Raw genomic sequence first — 22,157 nt, 5'->3', positions numbered from 1 at the left:
AAGCCAAAAAACCACCACAAATTATTCTATTAGGTTAATGTTGCGTATTTCTAATGAAAAAAAAATTTACTAAACTGAGTTTAGCATATCTAGCACCTACAATGGTATCTGGCATTTTGAAGGTGAATGCCCAAAGGATCTTTAAATAAATATTGAAAGTATAGGAGGATGAGAAAATGTTCCTGTGGAAGTCAAAAAACACTCTGAAATTTCACTGGCGATTGAACTGCATGCAAAATATCCCACCAGGTTGGTCTCCAATTTGATAATAATGCTCTGGAGATACTGGCCAAACTAAATAAAACAATTATCTTTTTTTTCTCCCAATATTATTTTCCAATTTGTCTTCCATTGGGAATATTTGAGGTATAGATTGTGTGACATGATATCCTTAAGTCTGAACAGAATAATAGTTTATCTTTTCTTTCAAACGTTTTTGTCTCTTTTCTGAAGTGGGGTCAACAGTATCAAAGAAGCTAAGCTTATGTGAAGGAGAGGAAGACAGATGTTTTGTCTCTGATACTAGCAAACTTAAGTAATACTTAGCTACATGTATGCACAATTCCATTATTCTGAACTGAATTAATCTTTAGAGATTTAATATCTACTATGTCTATGAAGAAAATTAACGAAGCTTATTCTACCTTAGGATGTTCCAATGAGGTAGTCAGATTGTAGACTAGGAAGAGCTTTGGATTCCAACAGGGTTCAAATTCAAGTTGACAAAATTCTTTGTCTTAATTTTCTCATTTATAAAATACAGTAATAATAACTACCTTGCAAGGTAATTGTTAGGAGTGAGATAATGAACATTCAGTTTATGCAGATGAATGTACAATAAATGTGATTCTCTTTCCTTTCTTTATGACATATGATGTCAAAGGATCACCTACTTTCCTCCCGATTGTTCTCATATTGTTACCCCTAGATGCTAGTACAGATGAAATCAGTTTATAATGTGAACATAGACTATTAGATTATAAAATACCTAAGAGTAGGGGGTCCTTCACATACACAGACACATTCTTACAATTTATGTATCAGTTTTAAGATACGCTTTGATTTCAGAAATTATAAAGTAAAAAGAAAAGTACTTATTTGAAGTGAGAAAATCTGGACTATTTTAGGAGGTTAAAGGCAAGCCTGCACATTTAAGATGTTTCAGCTACTAATATGGCCAACACCAGAGCTTATTATATGAATCCTCCCAGACAATAACCACAAGTCCTAATCTTCCTTCAGACTCATTAGTGATAGTATGTGGCCAGATTTTTGACTTTATATTGGAAAAGTAGTAGCTTTGCAACCAACTGTCCCCTTACAATAGGCTACGGGAAAACTGTGACCATATTATTCAGTGTCACCAGGGAGTCTTCCCTTCGAATACTTACTAATTTAACTTAATCAGATGCCATGTGACATTGTAATCCACTTTCATTCTTACTCCCTGGCAGTACTTGGAAAATTGCTACTGCAATGCTAACATAGATTAATTTTCTGATCTTAATTAACACAGTTATTAAAGTGATTATAATTTTATAAGGGGCAAGGCTTGCAGCTCTTTAACTCCATTAATCAAACTAGTTGCTTTAGAAAGAAAAATGTGTGATTATATCATTTTTTTCAAAGCAGGGTATTGACCACGAACTAAGTAAGATTCCTCTGTTATCAGGGTGTTTTCTTTGCTATTTATGTTCCTCTCTGTTATTTTGCTGCAAACAGTTCCAGAAATAATGGAAAATTAGAGATCACTGGAGAACCCATTATTTGTCTGTAAAACTGACATAACGAAAAAATAGCTAGTTAAATGAGGGTGTGGGATTTACAGTGTATTTTAAATAATTTCAAATAAAACAATACAGAATTAAATGGAAGAGTATAAGGCTAAATATACTAGAATAAACTCACAATTTTTCCTTTTAAAACTGAATCTTATTTTCTGTTATACTTCCAGTCATCTTGGGAATGATGTCTGAAATTTATTACAGTTTCAAAAGAAAAAAATATGAGGTAAAACAAAACATAACCCATCATCTCCATATCAAGTCACCAAGTTCAATTTCCCATTTTTGGTATTATCAATGGTACCACTATCTTCCCACCTTTTTTTTTTTGAGATGGAGTCTTATTCTGTTGCACAGGCTGGAGTGCAGTGGCGCAATCTCAGGTCACTGCAACCTCCACCCCCTGGGTTCAAGCGATCTTCCTACCACAGCTTCCTATCTGGGACTACAGGCACACACTACCATGCCTGGCTAATTTTTGCATTTTTAGTAGAGACGGGGGTTTGCCATGTTGGCCAGGCTGGTCTTGAACTCCTGACCCCAAGTGATTCACCTGCCTCAGCATCCCAAAGTGCTTGGATTAGAGGTGTGAGCCACCATACCTGGCCACTATCTTCCCACTTTTTAAACATTAAACTTTTTTGTTGTTGTTTGTTTTTGTTTTTGAGACAGCGTCAAGCTCTTGTTGCCCAGGCTGGAGTGCAATGGCGCGATCTCGGCTCACTGCAACCTCTGCCTCGTGGGTTCAAGCGAGTCTCCTGCCTCAGCCTCCCGAGTAGCTGGGATTACAGGCATGCGCCACCACGCCCGGCTAATTTTGTATTTTTAGTAGAGATGGTGTTTCTCTACTGTTGGTCAGGCTGGTCTCAAATTCCTGACCTCAGGTGATCCGCCCGCCTGGGCCTCCCAAAGTGCTGGGATTACAGGCGTGAGCCACTGCGCCTGGCCTAAACATTTAACTTTGTTTTCCCCTTTGTAGCCCACTCTTCCCAAAAGCCTCAATCATTAAGAATATTCTAATCTATCTCTTCCTTGACCCTACATTTTCACTCACTCTTTTACTACCTCCCAAAACAATTCTAGGCATTCATTACATTATGTCTGAATTTCTGTGAAAGCCTTATAATTGGCTGCCTTGCCTACAAACTATTACCTTCTGAGAAATAAAACAGAAACATCAACTTGCAAAACCATACCATTATTTGCATAACAGCTAAACTGTACCAAACCAGGACATGTAACTTGAACTAAATTGTTTTTAACACAAGCTTGTTCAGATCCATATATAAGATAAGATCATGGACAACTTGTTTTAACAGTAGTTCCACATGGATTCATATGCTCTGAAGATAAGACTGATTGTGATCCACCAATTCACCTATTTTACAAATTCCGACCAATCTCTGCTCGGACTTTGCTTAATAACTTCTACCTTAAAACTATCCCATGGCCAACCCTAGTCCTCAAAATCCTATAAATACCCTCATAAAAATCTTATGACTTCCCAGTTGTGAAACACCACTGAGACTCTGTTGAAGGGTAGCAGAATATACTACCCCAAAATATGCCAGCTTAACAAATATTTTTTAGCCGAAGGCACTTGAGAAGAAAAATATAAGAAACGCTCTCTGCTTTTCTCCTGTTTGCCTAAAAGTAGGACATAAATTAAGAAAGGTAACTCCCCCCGCGACCCCTGGAGGGATAAATCTTTTTTTTTTTTTTTTTTGAGACGGAGTCTCGCTCTGTCGCCCAGGCTGTAGTGAGTGCAGTGGCGCGATCTCGGCTCACCGCAAGCTCCGCCTCCCGGGTTCACGCCATTCTCCTGCCTCAGCCTCCCGAGTAGCTGGGATTACAGGCCCCCGCCACCACACCCGGCTAATTTTTTTTGTATTTTTAGTAGAGTAGGGGTTTCACCGTGTGTTAGCCAAGATGGTCTCAATTTCCTGACCTCGTGATCCACCCGCCTAGGCTTCCCAAAGTGCTGGAATTACAGGCGTGAGCCACCGCGCCTGGCCCGAGGGATAAATCTTTGGACACTTATCAGCCTGCAGATGGCGCCAGAGGAATTTATATATCAAACTTCATTAACTAGCCTTTAATCTATCATTAGTTTCCCATATATTTGCCTTCCCACAAATTGCCGGCCCTAGAGACTCAAGGTCCTTTTCCTTTGTCTCATCGCTTCTTTAAGAATGTACTGTTCTTTGCTGAAGATGCTATTTAAGCCAGACTTCTCAGCCATCACTTTAGGAGTTACTAATTTTCCCTTGGGTATGTCCCATATATACACGAGGTATACATGTTAACTAACTTCTCTTTTTTTCTTGTTAATCTATCGTTTATAGAGGTCCCAGGTAAGAACTCACAAGGGTAGAGGAAAAATTATTTTTCCCTCCCCAACATTGTCAAGGTGATGTTTTCTTTTTCTCAGAAACTTTAATATAACGATTTTGTATGATCAACAGGTTTCCCTGGTGGTCTTTGTATTAGGATTTCGGTATTATGAAAATCCTACCAAGACTTAGGCAGGAACTCTTGCCACCAGTTATATTATTGGTTATACTGTATTTCAGTGAGGTCTCTTCTGCCTTTTTGCTTGGGCGGATTCCTTGTCTATGACGCTTAGATTAACTCCAGCCCTTGCTTTGAGGTCTGATCCTTTTTTTGCTGAACTCCCAAAGACAGCTGATATTGTTTTTGTTATAAGTATAAGGTTTCCAGAATTGTTTGGTTATCTGATTGGATTTATACCAATTTTTGTTTTTCTTAGTAAAGATTTGAAACTGGCCATCCTATCTGTCAGTTGGCCACATTGTTGTGTGCCTATAAGAACTTTTCTTAGTTTTGTCTATGAGAAATTGGCTTTGGGAGAGATTTCCTCTCTACCCATTCTAGCTTGTTAGGTTTCAGGGTTAGTTGCCAGGGGTTCAACCTTTACTGTTGAGGACTTTAGGTACAATATTTAAGTGCTATTTTTCCCTTTTGAATGACCAGTAGCTAATGAATTCATGGGTTCATTTAATAATAAACTTGCACTATCTCCAGGCATAACTCTGGCTTCTGTTTTCTTTCACACATTTATCTTTCTAAAAAGCATAATTTCATCAAGGACAACCTGGAATTGCAGTGGTCATTTTGAAGTACTTTTGATATGACTACAATTATTCACTTGAAAGTACTTTTAAAGACTTAATTAATCCTATAGTCCTGATGGAATTATCAAGTGCCCAAGATACTATTTGAACTGGTTTTAATGACTTCCTTTCTTTCTCACGTATTGAAATGGGTTTGCTTGCATTTAAGGCTTTCCCACTCTTTGCAAAGAGAAGCTGATTTGACTTTTATAGTGGTCAGTAACTCTTTACATATTTGTGGTAATCATCTCACTTTCTTTCTCTGTCTTCCAGAAAACTTAATCTATTAATTGATCAAAACTCAATTCTTGTTATTATGGATACACCCAGATAGTTCAGATACATAGGTCTAACACAAAAAGAGGGAGAAAAGTCAATGAGCTCTCATGAAGAATGTTCCTGTTCCAAATAGCTTTTAATAAAACTCTGGGGAAAAAAAGGTTTAACTGATAGTTAAGCTAATTGCCTGGCTTACTAGGTTACAAGATAAGAAGGGAAGAGAAACATTTAGATCTTTTAAACATAATTTAAGGAGTCTTTAAGAATTTGGTTTAGAAATACAGAGGTTTACAAATTGTATTAGAAAATAATTAATATAATATTTCCATTAAGATGACTCTGGACAGATTTGATTGGCTTAATAATTTTGGCTTAAAACCTGTCCTGTGAAGTGGCTATGGCAGCATAAGCCTGTAGTCTCAGCTACTTGGGAAGCTGAGGTGGGAGGATCGCTTGAGCTTAGGAGTTTAAGGCCAGTCTGGGCAAAATGGCGAGACTCTTTCTTTCTTTTTTGGATTAGGAATGAGTTTTCTTTTTCTATTTTTTAAACATTTTTCATTTCAATAGATTTTTGGGGAACAGGTGGTATCTGGTCACCTGAATAATTTATTTAGTGGTAATTAGTGAGATTTTGGTGCACCCATCTCCTAAGCAGTCCTGCCCTGCCCTCCCCTCCTTTCCTTATTTCTTTTCTTTTCTCTCTTTTCTTTTTGCTTCCCCTTCCCCTTTCTTTTCCTTCTGTTTCTTTCTTTCTTTTCCTTCCTTTCTTTCCTTCCTTCCTTCCTTCTTTCTTTCTTTCCTTCTTCTTTTCTTTCTTTGTCTCACTCTGTTTCCCAGGCTGTAGTACAGTGGAATGCTCATTGCGCACTGTAACCTCTGCCGCAGCCTCCTGAGTAGCAGACACTACAGGGGCATAGCATCATGCCTGGCTTGTATTTTTTGTAGAGACAGGGTTTTGCCATGTTGCCCAGGCTGGTCTCAAACTCCTAGCCTCAAGTGATCTACCCATCTTGGCCTCCCAAAGTGCTGGGATTACACTTTGGATGAATCACCACAGGTTGCATATCTAAATTTTAATATGCACAGTTTGTTGAAATCAACGAATACCGAAATCAGCTATTCCATGTTAGCTATAGTTGATAACTCTATATCCCCAATTTTGAAATAATTTGCTGGTCCTTAACAAGCTCATACAGTAATAAAATACTGGGGCAAGTTTTAAAGAGTATACATAGACATCTTGTACGGCACTCTTTGGGTTGCCAAGGCAACTGTCCTGCTTACCAATATGTCATATGAGATTCAAGAAGTGGACATATGTGAAACCATATATATCTTTTTTTTTTTTTTGAGATGGAGTCTCTCTCTCTCACCCAGGTTGGAGTGCCGTGGCACGATCTCAGCTCACTGCAACCTCCGCCTCCCGGGTTCAAGCAATTCTTCTGCCTCAGCCTCCCAAGTAGTTGTGACTACAGGCATGTGCCATCACACCCAGCTAATTTTTTTGTATTTTTAGTACAGACAGGGTTTCACCATGTTGGTCAGTCTGGTCTCGAACTCCTGACCTCAAGCGATCCTCCCGCCTTGGCCTCCCAAAGTGCTGGGATTACAGGCGTGAGCAACCATGCCCGGCCTGAAACCATATGTATCAAAGGAAACTAAAACCAATACTTAAGGAAAGTTTGTACTGTGACTGGGTAAATTATGGCCTTGCTACATTAAGTGCAATTTCTTTTGCCCTCTCTGAAAATAGGTAATTTTTTTTTTTGCTATTGTTTTCTGGGTATCTGAGAATTTCAAGCCTTCAGGAGAGATAATATGCTTTATTTATCTCTTTTTTTATCACCAATTTCCAGTAAAGTGCCTGGCACAGAGGTACCCAATTATCTGCTGAACAAAACTAAACTATATGATCATAGAGTCATAATAAAAACTAACTTTGAATAAGAGAAAAGGAGGAATGTTGAGCTATATGGAACCAGAGATAATATAATTTAGAAGCATTATTCTCTTGGAAAACTGTGGTATAGTTTAGTATAGCAGGCCTGTTAAAGTAGGGGAATAAGTCATGTAGAATTAGTCAAAGCTTCTTCAAGAGTAATAAGCTCTGTGGGGGTAGGGAACTAAGACTACAAACTCTTCCCTAGATTTCATGACATAATACCATCTCTATTCTCACCCCATTACCTTAGCCTACTTCCAGTAAATAGTTTTAATTGAGTGTAAAAGGTAGCTTAAACAAAACACTAACAATATACTCTGTGGATAATTGAGAGGATGAGTCCAGACCTACAAAAGCATGAGAGAGAAATATAAGCAATATCGCTTAAACAGAGTTTCCTATTAACTAAACAGTTATTATGAGTGTGTTAATTCTTATTTTACTTTATTTTGAGATAGGGTCTCACTCTGTCACCCAGGCTAACGTGCAGTAGTGCCATCATAGCTCACTGCAGCCTTGAATTCTTGAGCTCAAATGATCCTCCTACCTCAGCCTACCCAGTAGCTAGGACTATAGGCATGTGCTACCATGCATAGCTATTTTTAATTTTTTAGTAGAGGCAGGGTCCCACTATGTTGCCCAGGCTGGTTTTGAACTCCTAGCCTCAATTGATCCCTCTGCTTCAGCCTCCCTAAATGCTGGGATTACAGGAATAAGCCACCATGCCTGGTCCATGAGTGTGCTACTGTTTAGCTTTCTCAAACTCCATGAACTTACTTGTTGCACAAAGCATGTAAGTAAATCATAAAAAAGAATAGTTCATTGAGTCAACCAGTTTAACAAAAATTTATTTCTGATGCTATATATAGTGTTATTTGGTTCTAAGGATATTAAAATCATTACTATGTAGATCAAATTGAAAAGAATGTTTTCTGTCAATCAATAGTTTTTGGAAATGACTAGTGCATATATACTGGGAAGTAAGCACATCTGGAATGTTGATTTAGCTATCTATTTGCAAAATAAAACAGTCTATTCTTTTGCTTTAACCAAAAGGACTATAAGGTCATAAAAAGACCTCTGAAAATTTTCATTTCCAAGACTTCAAGAAATTAAAAATAATGATGGGTTTATTTTCAGAACAAAGAGATTTTAAAAAAATTCCGCTAATCTTTTCTTTAATAGTAAGGTCAAAGGAATTATTAATACTTTCAAAAATCTCAATAGTTTCTGATTCTTTTATAAGGTTTTGAGTTTCCAGCAGATTCACTTTTTAGTATTCTCCATTTGACCTTGGAGCTTCTGACTGAAGTTTTGCACAACCTAAGCAAAACAGGCAATAGGAAGTTTTTCAAGAGTTCTCACAAAGAGATGGACTAAATTCTCTTTTCTAAATCAGGAATGAAATGACATTTTGACCCATTCTAAATATCATGCCACTAGAGATGCTATCTTTAGGGAGAGAGAGAGAGAGAAAAAAAACCTGATTATCAAATCCCTCTTGGTGATTAAAGATCAAATGGAACTTTTCACAAGACGTGCTAGCCATGATGTCCTGATTCATTGATAGTTTCCACACAGAAGTAGCTCATCATTTCAGCAGCAGGATGGGCACAATTCATTGTCTAAACAGAAACAGTACTGAGTTTGTATAGTTTAATATCTACAGCTAGCAGCTAAAGTTTTTTGCTTATGTGTACTGACTTTGTGGAAAGGCCATTGGTTATAATATTTCATTCTAATAGAAGAGAACATTTCATAATACATAATTTTTACTAGTTCTTCTTTGTTCTCATATTCTGAACTTGAAACTATCCTAAAGCCAATTTATTGTTTCCCTGTTATAAGAATGTGGATCCACTGGTATGATCTATAATCTACAACATTCTATTTACAACACAGAACAGATGTCAGAAATACCTTTATCTTACGGGCCCTCTCCCCACTCCCTCCATTTTTATTTTTAATACCTCATTCCCTGTTGACATGACTGCAACCACTGGAAACTTATTAACTTCAACCTCTGTGACACCTACAGTTGCCAGAAGACCAATCTCTGAGGGGCCCATGTGGGTTCCTTTGGCCAAAACACATTCCCCTCTTTTAATGTCATGGCCGATGGGTCTGAAAGTCAAAGCAGAACCATAAACAGTGTGATTAGAGAACAACATTTTCTCAACTCAGAGGGAAACTTTACTGTCAAAAAAGGACATTCAAGAAGACAAAAAAGTCTAGAAATAAAGTAGCAGGAAAATGATGAATTGAAGGGATTCTAAAAATCCTATGCTTTTTTAATTTTAAAAGTTAAATCACACAACAGAAAACAGAAATAGGATTTGAATATATTACTGCTAAAGAAAAACATGTTACCTCATATTTGAAATTTTTTTTTCCTGAGTACCTGTGAATAAAATTACTTTACAAATTGTTTTGTGTTACATTATAGTAAAAATACCAATTGTAAACTTTCTTTGATAAGGCAAGAATTTGTATGGCAATATCTAGCGGCATTAATGATAAGAGGTCCACAGCTGGCTAGCTTTGTCAAGGAGAATAATGCTAATGAGGTTACAGTCATAGAGGTAATTTCCATATGGACCACTTAGGTTGGTCCTGATCTGTGGCTACTGAGGTACATTCACCTTGGTGTGCTGCCATAGGGATGGGAGAAGTGTAGCTTCGTTACAAAGGGATGTTCAGCAAATTAGTATTAATGGAATCAGGGTAAACATATTCCATTGTAAGAAAAGTAATTTAAGGTATATGCACTATTTATTGTAGCAAATAGCCTCATCTTTGTATATAACGAGGAACAGATTGTTCCATTATTATTGGTAGTCACTAGAGCATATGCTATTAGTTAATTGTGTAAATACCCAATTCTGGTATTATCTGAGTTGATACCAAATTCCAGATTATTTAGGGATGGGATTGGGTAATTCTGGATTATCTAGGAGTAGAATTAACTGTAGAATATGTAGGCTCATGACTTTACCTCTTTCTCATCTTGCTTTTGACTAACTTGCCTTTACCATCTTCATTAAAAAGTAGGCAGGGCAGATATGTGATACAGAATTCATAACATTCATTTTGCTTTTTGTTAAAGCCCTGAAAATTAATGGCTAACTGACATGGCTGCAGATTTATAGTAGCCAGGATTTCCTGAGTAAATGATCATGTAGAAACAAAAGTAGGCTATATATTCTATGTGTTTTGAAGTTACCTGATATCTTGGCCTGGCCGAGCTTGCACCAGAATTCGCACTTCAAGTTCTTCAGTGCCCTATAATAAGAGCCGGTCATGTAATTTCAAACAGAATTTCTGAGCAGTAGAATTTAGCTACTCCGATACTTTTACCATCAGATAGGCCCAGGATATATACAAATATAGACAAAAAGAAAACTATTTGCTACACCCTTTGAAAACACTGAATTTCTAACACAGGTTCCTGAAAAATTAGAAGGTTTGGTGCCAATAAATAAAATTTTTTTCTCCAATTTTTATGCTTTTAAAAAATGTACCAATTCAAATATTAAATCTTGTTTATAAGATTTAATATTTGAACTAATACATTATATAGAATTTATTTATATATTTTTATATACATATGTAGGTGGCTACCCTAATAAGTGAATGTGCGTGGAGGTAATATCTTCCTTCTTTTCCCATGAATCATGGGTTCAATACCATGCCAATGTTACCAAATACTTGCAGAAATTTCAGTAAAGGACTTATAGTTTGCCTAGTAGTAGATTTCTGTCCATTAATTGCAGTAGTCAATTTTACATTTATGGGCTGTGAATAATATTGTGACATTGGAACTGTGTCTTGTCATCTGGCAGAGTCTGTGGATGTATGTGTTCTGGAATTCAGTGCTCTGCTGGCTTCCCTGATGCCAATAAATCTGCTTAGGAAGTTTTAACAGCAGGCAATGTGATCTGTTTGCCAAGGGTTGAATTTTATAAGCCTTACATATGGAAAGGTGATTAAAAAGAAAATCTCCAGATCAGGGAAAGTGTCTGTCTCTTGGAATGGCCAATTTTACTATCTATTCGGCTTGGGAGAATATATGTTTATTTTTCACCTCAGCTTTAAAATATATCTTTACTTTCTTCACAAAACAAGTAAGATAGCTGATTATTAAAACCTCAGTTGAATCTATTCTACTTTTATTACTGGCTTATACTCTGGTTTCAATAACCTGCCACTATTTTCAGTGAGATAAAGGCTTGCTTAGGTCCAAAAAGATTCCAGCATCTTTTACTTGAGGCAATGGAGGGAGAACTGACATACACTTAATATTTCCAGGCTGTCATTTGGTGGCACAGCTTTTTCCGGACTTACAGAAAACCAGAGGTGAAAGGGTCATTTGGTTCAAATGCTTGGCTTAGTGTAATATTCAAGAACTTGCCCAAGTGCTCTTTGTTAAATTCTTCTCTAGTAAATTCTGATTTCATGAACTCCTTGACATTTTATCAGAAGCTAGTCTCAGTGGCAGATTTCTCAGCTGAAAGGTATGTCAACCATTAATATCTCTGCTCTGGAAGGTATGTCAACCATTAATATCTCTGCATTTCTTTCTTGAGGTACTTTCTTTTGTTGTTTGCATGTGAAACTGCTTGGGTCAAATATGATTCAAATTCTGCTATAACAGCAATGATCATAGAAACCCCTCCTGTAACAACAGATTTTCAAGATTAAGGAAATTTCTTATTTACTGGAGACTCATATACTACAATATAAGATCCCACCATAAGCAAAAACAAAACAAAACTAAACAACCCAAAAAACTGGGTTAATCTCACAAACATTGCAGAAAATGGTTGTGACATAATACTGCCATAGGAACAACAGCGCAGTAAGACTTGGTGATGACGTACATCATCTGATTCCCTGATAAGTTCGGTATCTTCCACTTGTACTACTGCATCAGCACCGCAGGGTATTGGAGCACCTGTTGTAACCCGCATGACTTGTCCTGGCATTACTGTCTGAGTTGGCTGGAAATAAAGATGAAAAAGACAGTTGATGTACTTTGCTGCTGCAAAGGAAAAGTCTGCAGAGGATGTTAATTTTTTTAATATTAAAAAATAAACCATAAAAGAAAGTCTTACAGTCTTATTCATTTTGGGCCAGTGTAATAAAAGCTATCCACAAACAGGTGCACTCACACTAAAGGGGCTTTAGGTTCATTTAAGCTGATTTTATGTGTACTTTAAGGTAATGACTATTCGGTGTCTTGGTGCTCTGCTTTACTTTTGAAGAACTGCCATTTACATTTGCCACGTTTGCCTCTCAAATAATGTACATTTTCCTAATATATGTAAAGTGATTTGAGAGTCTGTAAGTAAAAAAATTGCTAGGACATACACTGTGAATAACAATTACAAAAAAAAAACACCTTCATAACTTATTGAAGTTCTCATGTTTGAGAAATGCAGTACTTTATTAACTAAACTTTTTGGTTAAATAAAGGCAAGCCAGAAATATTTTAATTATTGCCTTTGAAAATATTCTAAAACACATTAGCCCACCTATCAATTAATAATAGAGGTTGAGCAAATATAATTAAATCATTTAAAAATAATTCCAGTGTCTGTAATGACCTAGGTTAAACATTACTTTTGAAAATGAAAAACAAGATTTTCATTGTTTGTGCTCTCATATTGATGGTATAAGAGACGGAACCTTCCCTGCTAACTTCTTACAACATGGGGAATAGCATTTTTCTGTAAGATTCATCTGATAGATATGATCTGATAGACAAGTGATCTGAAAGTCACTTGTCAGGGGCAATGATTTAGACTGGAGTTTGGAAACTGAATGCTTCAAATTCTCACTAAGAAAAAATCCTGAGACAATATTAATCCCCCCTGCCAAAAGATTCCTTTCTAAAGATGTCTGCCTCATAAGTATAGTCATGTGCTGCATAAGGATAGTTTGCTCAATGTTGGACTGCATATATGATGGTGGTCCTATAAGATTACCATATTTTTTACTGTACTTTTTGTTTTGATAAACAAATACCATTATAATTGCTTACAGTATTCAGTAATACTGTAATATGCTGTGCAGGTTTGTAGCCTCGGAGCTACAGGTCACACCATGTAGGCTAGGTGTGTAGTGGGCTACTCATGCAGGTTTGTGTAAGTACACTCTATGATGGTCGGACAACAAGAAAATTGCCCAACAACATATTTCTCAGAATATATCTTCATTAAGTAACTCATGATTCTATTTAAAATCTTAAGTCCCTACAATGTGAATATATTTACCACTACTGAACTATAAGCTTAAAAACTGTCAAGATGGTATATTTAATGTTATGTGTGTGTATGTTTTGTCATTGTTGTTATTTTAACCACCAAAATAAGACAAAGTAAAATAAACCACACACACACACACACACACACACACCCCTTAGGGAATGGTTAAGAAAAAAAAAATACCCTACTACTGAAAGTACAATCAAAGTAAAACAGGAAATTTATTACAAAAGTCTTAAAAATCTTCTCTCCATAATATTATTACTGTAAGCAATACTACTAATAACTAATATTTATTGAACCCACAATCTACGCTAGGTACAATGTTAAGTGCATTATATATTATAGAATATAAGCCTTACAAAGACAAAGATTTGTTTCATTTTCTGTTTGCCTCTCCAGATCACATCATCATTCTCTACTCTGTGCTGTGGTCCAGAAGCTGACCTCTATGGACTATTTTAACCAGTTTCCCATCACTTTGGCATCTGGTGAGACTCAGCCAAAGGGAGGGGTCAGTAAGAGATGTAGAGGGTAGGAGAGAGACAGAAAAGTAGAGTTTTCATTCCCCTTGCTCTTTTCCTCCTGGGCTGCAGTTTGGTGATGGTTAGGGCATCTCTACTACTGAGAGCAAGAGTTGGGCAGTCCTCTTCCACAGCTATGAATCTTCCCAGGTTCAGGTACCATTGTCTTTCTTTGCTCCTTCAGACTAAGATGTGGTAAGGAAATCTCACTGTTGCTAGCTCCTGGGTGCTGCAGATTCCTTTATTGGTTTCCCTTAACTCCATCCAGACATTGGAGATAGTTTCTAATCTTCTTTAATCATCCTTTTTCCAGACATATTGCTCTGTTATGGCAAGGCTTAGAAAGTATGTTGCACACACTTTGCCAAGCTGAGCACCTACGCATCCCAGGCTGAGCTGATGTAGTCGCTCATGTCCTAGGGAAACAGAGTGCAGATTGAGCCAAGATACCCTGACCTACAGGCCAAATAACTCTAGTACCCTGCTTCTCTGGAGCTAGACTATAGCCCCTTAGAGTCTGAGCTGCTGAGATACCCCCCTCTCTGGGGAGTTGAGTCATTTCTGTGTTGATCCTTGTCCCCCCAGGGATCAAACCACAGCTGCGCTCTGCCATTCTAAGGTATCTGCTGCTTCTGCACCTGGCCTCAGAGTCTGAAGTGAGGATCTGCGTAGCCCCACCATCCAGGGGTCTAGGGTCACTACTACACAGTGCCTTATCCACTGTGACCCGAGCTGCTGCTGAGCCCTACTGGTTCTGGTTCCTGAGCTGCGGCCATACCCTGCTCCCCTGGCCAAAACCTTTTTCTTTGGAGTTTGGTCGGTACTACACCCTACCCATGAGGTATAAAATCACAGGTACAACCAGGGCATCTGGGTCCAAGCTGCTAGGGGGTGCCTCAGGCATAAACCTTGGTTCTTTGGATAACCTACACCCAACTCTGCCACAGAGAGTGAACCTGAACCCCAAGAACCAGGTGCCACAATGGATTCACAAGACCCTGAGCCTTGGATCCTGGCTCCACAGTCACTCCAAGCACCATATTTTGAGCCCAGTGCCACTGTAGCTGCTTGGAGGGCATGTCAGACCTAACACCAAGAGGGATCCCCTCAGCTGATTCTCCCTATTGTGTGGAAAACAAGAAGAGGAGGACTCTAAAAGCCCTTGACACCAAGGATATTAACAGCCTATGCCACTACTACCACTGACACAAACTTCTGTGGATTAGGCCACTGAGGTACTCACAGTTATTACTGACATTGAATGCAACTGAAAAAGCTGCATGGAGACTACACCATTGCACCTGTCCAGAAAGTTGGTTGCACCTTTGCAACCAACACACTAAAGCCCAACTACAGGCATCTCTACAAAACCATCCTAGGAAGTCTGAAAGAAGCAAAAGTTCCACTAGGTACACAGATCAACATGGGGACACAAGAAACACAAAAAAGCAAGGAAATATGACACCACTAAAGGAATACATCTCTAGTAACAGACTCCAATGAAAAGGAAATCAATGAACTCCTGGAAAAGAAATTGCAAAATAATGATCTTAAGGAAACTCAATTAGATAAAACAAAAACAAAAACAAAAACAAAACCTAGTGATAATTCAACAAAATCAGCAAAACAATTCATAAGAATGATAAATTCAACAAAGATAGAGAAATCATAAAAAAGAACCAAACAGAAATCCTACAGCTGAATAATTCAAAAAATGAAATAAAAAATTACAATAGAGAGCTTCAATAGCAGTCTTGATAAAGCAGAAGAAAGAATCTTTGAACTGGAAGATAGGTCGTTTGAAATACCCAGCGAGAGAGAGAGAGAGAGAGAAACAGAAGAATGAAAAAGAGTGAAGAAAGCTTGTAAGACTTATGGGACACCACACAAGAACAAATATTCATATTATTGGAATTTCAGAAAAAAAGAAAGGAAAAGGCATAAGAAACTTATTTAATAAAATAATAGCTGAAAACTTCCCAAGTCTGGGGAAAGGTATGGATATCCAGGTCCAGGAATTCCAAAGGTCTCCAAATCAAGTCATATATAATGAAATCCACATTAGACTAACAGTAGATTTCTCTGCAGAAACCTTACAGGACAGGAAGAAAGGAGATAACATCTTCAAAGCGCTGAAATAAAAAAATTTCTAACTATGAATACTATATGCAGCAAAACTATCCTTTGGAAATGAGGGAGAAATAGTCTTTCCCAGACAAGCAAAAATGGAGAGAATTCATTACTACTACACTGGCCTTACAATAAATTCTCAAGGGAGTCATATATCTGGAAGCAAAAAAGACAATAATCACTATCATAAAAACACACACAAGCATAAAACTCACTGGTAGAGCAGATTAATAAAGGAGAAAGAGAAAAGAATAAAACAGTATCAATATAGAAAACCACCCAACTGCAATGATAAACAATAAGAGAAGGAGCAAGGGGTAAGCAAAACCAGGAAACAATGAAATGACAGGAGTCCTCATCTATCAGTAATAACCTTAAATGTAAATAGATTAAATTCCATAGTTAAAAGATACAGACAAGCTGAATGGATTTAAAAAAAAAGAACTCAACTATTTGCTGCCTACATGAGACTCACTTCGCCTATACAGATATAGACTGAAAGTGAAGAAATGAATCAAGATATTTGATGCAAATGGAAACCAAAATCAGGTAAAAGTAGCTACATTTATACCAGATAAAATAGACTTTAAGTCAGAAACTGTAAAAAGAAATACGAGAGGTCATTCTATAATTATAAAGGGATCAATTTACCACAAGTATACAATAATCGCAAACATATATGCATTGAACATGGGATCACCCACTATAAAGCAGGTATTATTTATCTAAAAGGAGAGACAGATTCCAATACAATAATATTTGGGGAGTTTGACACCCTACTCTCAGCATTGGACAAGTCATATAGACAGAAAATCAACATAGGAACGCTGGATTTAAACTGCATTTTAGATCAAATGGACCTAACAGATGTTTAAAGTACATTTCATCCAAGAGCTATAAAATACACATTTTTTTTTCACTTGCACATGGAACATTCTCCAGATAGACCATATTAGGCCACAAAAGAAGTCTCAACAAATTTAAAAGAACTAAAATTATATAGAATTTTTTTCCAACCACAATGGACTGAAACTATAAATCAATACAAGAGGAACATTCAAAATTGTACAAACATGTAGAAATTACGAAACATGCTCCTGAGCAACCAATGGATCAATAAATATATTAAGAGATAAATAGATTTCCCAAAACAAATGAAAATAGAAACACAGCAGACAAAAACCTATGGGATACAGCAAAAACAGCATTAAGAGGGAATTTTATAGCAATAAACACCTACATCAAAACAGTAGAAGATTTCAATGAAACAACATAGTGATATATCTCAAGAGATTAGAAAAGCAAGAACAAACCAGATCCAAAATCAGAAGAAGGAAAGAAAGAATACAGATAAGAGAAACAAATGAAATTGAGACTAAAAAACCACAAAAGATGAATGAAATTAAAGTTGACTTTATGAAAATATAAACAAAATTGACAAAGCATTAGCTAGACTAATAAAAAAAGACCCAAATAAGCAAAATCAGAAATGAAAAAGGAGGCATTACAACTGATACTACAGAAATACAAAGGGTCATTAGAGACTACTATGAAGAACTACATGCCAAAAATTAGAAAACCTAGCAGAAATGGGTAAATTCCTCAATACATACAATCTACCAAGCTTGAGCCAAAAAGAAATAGAAAACCTGAACAGATCAATCATGAGTAATGAGACTGAATCTGTAATAAAGTCTCCCACTGAAGAAAAGCCCAAGATCTGATGACTTCACTGCTGAATCCTACCAAACATTTAAAGAAGAACTCATACTAATTCTTCTCAAACTCTTTTGGAAAACTGAAGAGGAAGGAATTCTTCCAAACTCAGTCTATGAGGTCAGCATTATTCTGATACTCAAACCAGAAAAGGATACAGCACAAAAAAGGAAAACTATAGGCCAATATCCTTGATGCAAAAATGCTTAATAAAACACTTGCAACTGAATCCAGCAGCACGTTAAAAAGATCATTTACCATGGTCAAGTGGGATTTACTGTGGGGATGCAAGGGTGGCTCAACATATGCCAATCAATAAATGTGATACATCGCACCAACAGAATGAAGGATAAAAACCATATGATCATCTCAACAGACTTAGGAAAACATCTGATAAAATTCAACAATCCTTAATGGTTAAAACTCTCAACAACTTAGGTATAGAAAGAATGAGTGTACACAGTGAAGGCCCTAGATGACAAACCCACAGCCAACATCATACTGAATGTGGAAGAGTTGAAGGCTTTTCCTCTGAGATCTGGACCAAGACAAGGATGCCCACTTTCAACACTTTTATTCAACCTAGTACTGGAAGTCCCAGCCAGAACAATTAGGCAAGAGAAAGAAATAAAGGGTATCCAAAGGGGAAAAGAGGAAGTCAGATTGTCCCTGTTTGCAGATAACATGATCTTATATATAGAAAACCCTAAAAGCTCCACCAAAAACTCTTAACTGATAAATATAGTACAGCTGCAGGATACATAATCAACACACAAAAATGAATAGCATTTCTACACACCAAGAACAAACTAGCAGAGAAAGAAAATGAGAAAGCAATCCTATGTATAATAACTACAAAAAAAATCTAGGAATAAATTTAGCCAAAGAGGTAAAAAATCTGTATAAGGGAAACTATAAAATACTGATGAAAAAGATTGAAGAGGCCACAAAAAAAAAAAAAAAAAAAGAAAGAAACAGCATCCCATGTCGTTGGGTTGGAAGAATTAATACTGTGAAAATGACCATACTACCAAAAAAGCGATCTACAGATTCATTGCAATTCCTATAAAAATACCAATGACAATCTTCACAGAAATAGAAAATCCTACAATTTGTATGAAACCACAAGAGACTCCAAATAGCCAAAGCTATCCTGAATAAAAAGAAGAAAACTGGAGGCTTCCCACTGTCAGAAATCAAAATATACTACAAAGCTATAGTAACTGAAATAGCATGGTTTGGACAGCAAAACAGATACATTGACCAATGGATCAGAATAGAGAACCCAGTGTGGTTGGAGCCCCCACACAGAGTCCATACTGGGGTGAAGGTTGCAGTGAGCTGAGATCATGCTGGGCAACAGAGCAAGACTCTGTCTCAAGAAAAAACCCAGAAACCCAAAACCAAGAACAACCTCTCTCACCTCAAAAAAACCCAAACAAACAAACAAACAAACAAAATAACACAAGTCATTTATAAAAAAGAATCAAGCCTAGCTGTTCTTTTTGTCAGAAAAATGGTCATGGTAATGAAATCCAGCTTGGTGCAGCATGGATGAGAATATGTATCACTATAGTGCCAACTTAGCTTCAGAGAGTTGCATGCGAAACTCCTCAATTTTTGGATGCTAAAATGAAGAAGCTAGTGTCAACACCATTGGCATCATCCTTCTCCTATATATCTCAACTCGTTTCTACTGTTAGTCCATGCTAAGCCAAGGAAGAAAGGCATGGAACATAGCGTTTGCCAAACTGCTGCCTTCATTTTAAAAATTATTATTTATTTCTTGCCACTTTTATTTATTTTTATTTTTATTTTTTTGAGACGGAGTTTTGCTCTTGTTGCCCAGGCTGGAGTGCAGTGGTGAGATTTCGGCTCACTGCAACCTCTGCCTCCCAGGTTCAAGCGATTCTCCTGCCTCAGCCTCCAGAGTAGCTGGGATTACAGCCATGTGCCACCACGCCTGGCTCATTTTGTATTTTCAGTAGAGATGGGCTTTCTCCATGTTGGTCACACTGGTCTTAAACTCCCGAACTCAGGTTATCTGCCCGCCGCGGCCTCCCAAAGTGCTGGGATTACAGGCATGAGCCACCACGCCCGCTGCCACTTTTATTTTTATATATTGCTTGGTAGTAGCAGCTGGGTATTCCATCTCAGGAAGAGGAAACTTTGAAGGGAAGCAGCAGGGAAAGGAAAAAAGTTCTTTGGTTTTCTTCTAGTTCCATTTAATAAGGTAGGAGCTCTGTTGATCAACCTTTGTAACTCACCGGATTGACAGATGCTATTTCCTCTTAAACATAACAATGGCCAGGCCGGGAGCGGTGGCTCACGCTTGTAATCCCAGCACTTTAGGAGGCCGAGGCGGGCGGATCACGAGGTCAGGAGATCGAGACCATCCTGGCTAACATGGTGAAATCCCCTCTCTACTAAAAATACAAAAAAATTAGGCGGGCATGGTAGCGGGTGCCTGTAGTCCCAGCTGCTGGGGAGGTTGAGGCAGGAGAATGGCGTGAACCCGGGAGGCGGAGCTTGCAGTGAGCCGAGATCGCGCCACTGCACTCCAGCCTGGGCAACAGAGCAAGACTACGGTTCAAAAATAAATAAATAAATGAATGAATGAATAAATAAATAATACATAAACCAATGATATATGTTTTTTTTCCCTATAAAAATTAAGTAAAACCTTTTGGAAACCTCCATTAAAAATGCTGCTAAAAAGAAATGCTGTAAAATTAGGTGTGAGTGAGGAAACTAAAAGAGTGTAAAATATAATAAAACCCTAAAAGGATTCTGTTCTTCTATGTATTGCAAGTATCCTTCAGTTTTTTTCTACTTTGAAGAAATCAAAATGGAAATCAGAGACATTGCCTTTTGTGTGGTTTACGTAAGAAAGACCTGATAGAAATTAAAACAGCATACTTATTTAAAAGGAAGACCTTGGTTCTTCATCAAATTATTGACTAATAAATATTTAAGTTAAATTTATATTTATTTTAAATATATAAAATAATTTCCCACTTTAACTGATTTTTCAATTAAGTGGCCAATTACTGGTCTCAAAGTGTCAAATGGACTTGTATTTCCAATGTGACCCATTATTGCTTCATTTCTTAATATAAATATATGTAAGCCTGTTCCCTGGCTAGATCCCAAGTGAGAAAAATTGAATTAAATAATTAGCTAAAAAGTTTAAGTAATCTACTTCTAAGTTTCCCCATTTGTAACACAAGTTGGGGAAAAGTCTGAGAAGACTACCTAGAAATTGTTCTATTCAGAACATTTTTTTTTCAGGAAAAAAAGAATCACCCAATCACAGGTCTGGAAAATGCTTGTAAGGCATGTCTATGAGACATACTAATAATACTATGCCATATATTAATAGATGTAGATACTTTCAATTAAGAAATAATTCTTTTGGTTCTCCTGGGAACTATACTTTCATCCCTTTGATAATCTTCTGACTAATCTCTCTCTAATTTCCACTACACTGATAGGAGAAATTTAGAATTAGATGCCCAAAGTCCATGAAGCTGAAATCTTCAGTGCCTTTCAGGCCTATCAATCTCACCTGTTCACCAGCTTGGGATTCCCCAATGATGAAACGATCTCCTGGGCCATCAGCAGCTGTGAGATGGAACAGAGCCAAGAACAAACATCAGTATGGACCTATAGCATGGAACAAGAACCTAAAATTGGAATTCTAAAATCTGACTTAAATTATTTGATAAGGCTTAGAGAAGTGGAATATTTTTCTGATCTCCTAGACTTGACAATGGCTTTGTTACTACTGGTTTAATGTTTGGTATCCGCAACTCACATGCACTGATAGAAGTGGTCCTCATTGTACCACTGGTGCCTAATTGTGCCATGGTGTCACTGGAGATGGTCTTCCTGTCACCTCGTAATTTCCACACTTGTGCTTTTCTAATAAGTTATTCTAGCCAATCTTCCTAAATAAATGCCACCTTATCCGTGTGTATGTATGTGTGTACACTCATGGACATATATATATATATGGATTTATCACTATTTGTATACATATCCATATGTCTCCATTTTTCTATAACATTTTAACAACTTCATACTGTTTTCTTATTTGTCTCCCAGTCTGGGCTTCCTGATGTGAAATAGGAAGAACATTCCTTTCTTCATTTGACAGCTGAAGGAAATGAATTATAGAATGAAAGAATTCAGGCGGAAAGAAAAGGTAAAGTACTCTGAACAATTTCTGGTTAATGGTAGAGCTAGGACTAAAATCCAGTCTTGTAATTGTAGCACAGTTTTTTAAAATAATGTATCAAAATTCTATTTATGAGTTAGAATACATAGGCAGTACTGCATCACATTTTCCATTGGCTATTTATTTTTAAATTGAAAAAAAA

The 22,157-nt window shown here is 37.1% G+C and overlaps 1 protein-coding gene across 15 annotated transcripts in view; it reads right to left on the bottom strand.

Moving 5' to 3' along the window:
* Positions 1–22,157, bottom strand: part of GPHN (gephyrin) — a 674,811-nt gene that overhangs the window by 65,268 nt on the left and 587,386 nt on the right. For all 15 annotated transcript variants that reach the window (XM_055362127.2, XM_055362134.2, XM_055362131.2 and 12 more), the window contains 4 exons: positions 21,344–21,399; positions 12,020–12,139; positions 10,363–10,421; positions 9,110–9,263 (listed from right to left, as the gene is read on the bottom strand). In XM_055362127.2, the coding sequence (XP_055218102.1) occupies positions 9,110–9,263; positions 10,363–10,421; positions 12,020–12,139; positions 21,344–21,399 (389 nt within the window). The remainder of the gene's footprint in view (positions 1–9,109; positions 9,264–10,362; positions 10,422–12,019; positions 12,140–21,343; positions 21,400–22,157) is intronic.

This window comes from Gorilla gorilla, chromosome 15 (assembly GCF_029281585.2).
Source record: "Gorilla gorilla gorilla isolate KB3781 chromosome 15, NHGRI_mGorGor1-v2.1_pri, whole genome shotgun sequence".
Classification (NCBI taxonomy): Eukaryota; Metazoa; Chordata; class Mammalia; order Primates; family Hominidae; genus Gorilla; species Gorilla gorilla.
This window is presented reverse-complemented; position numbering and strand designations above follow the sequence as displayed.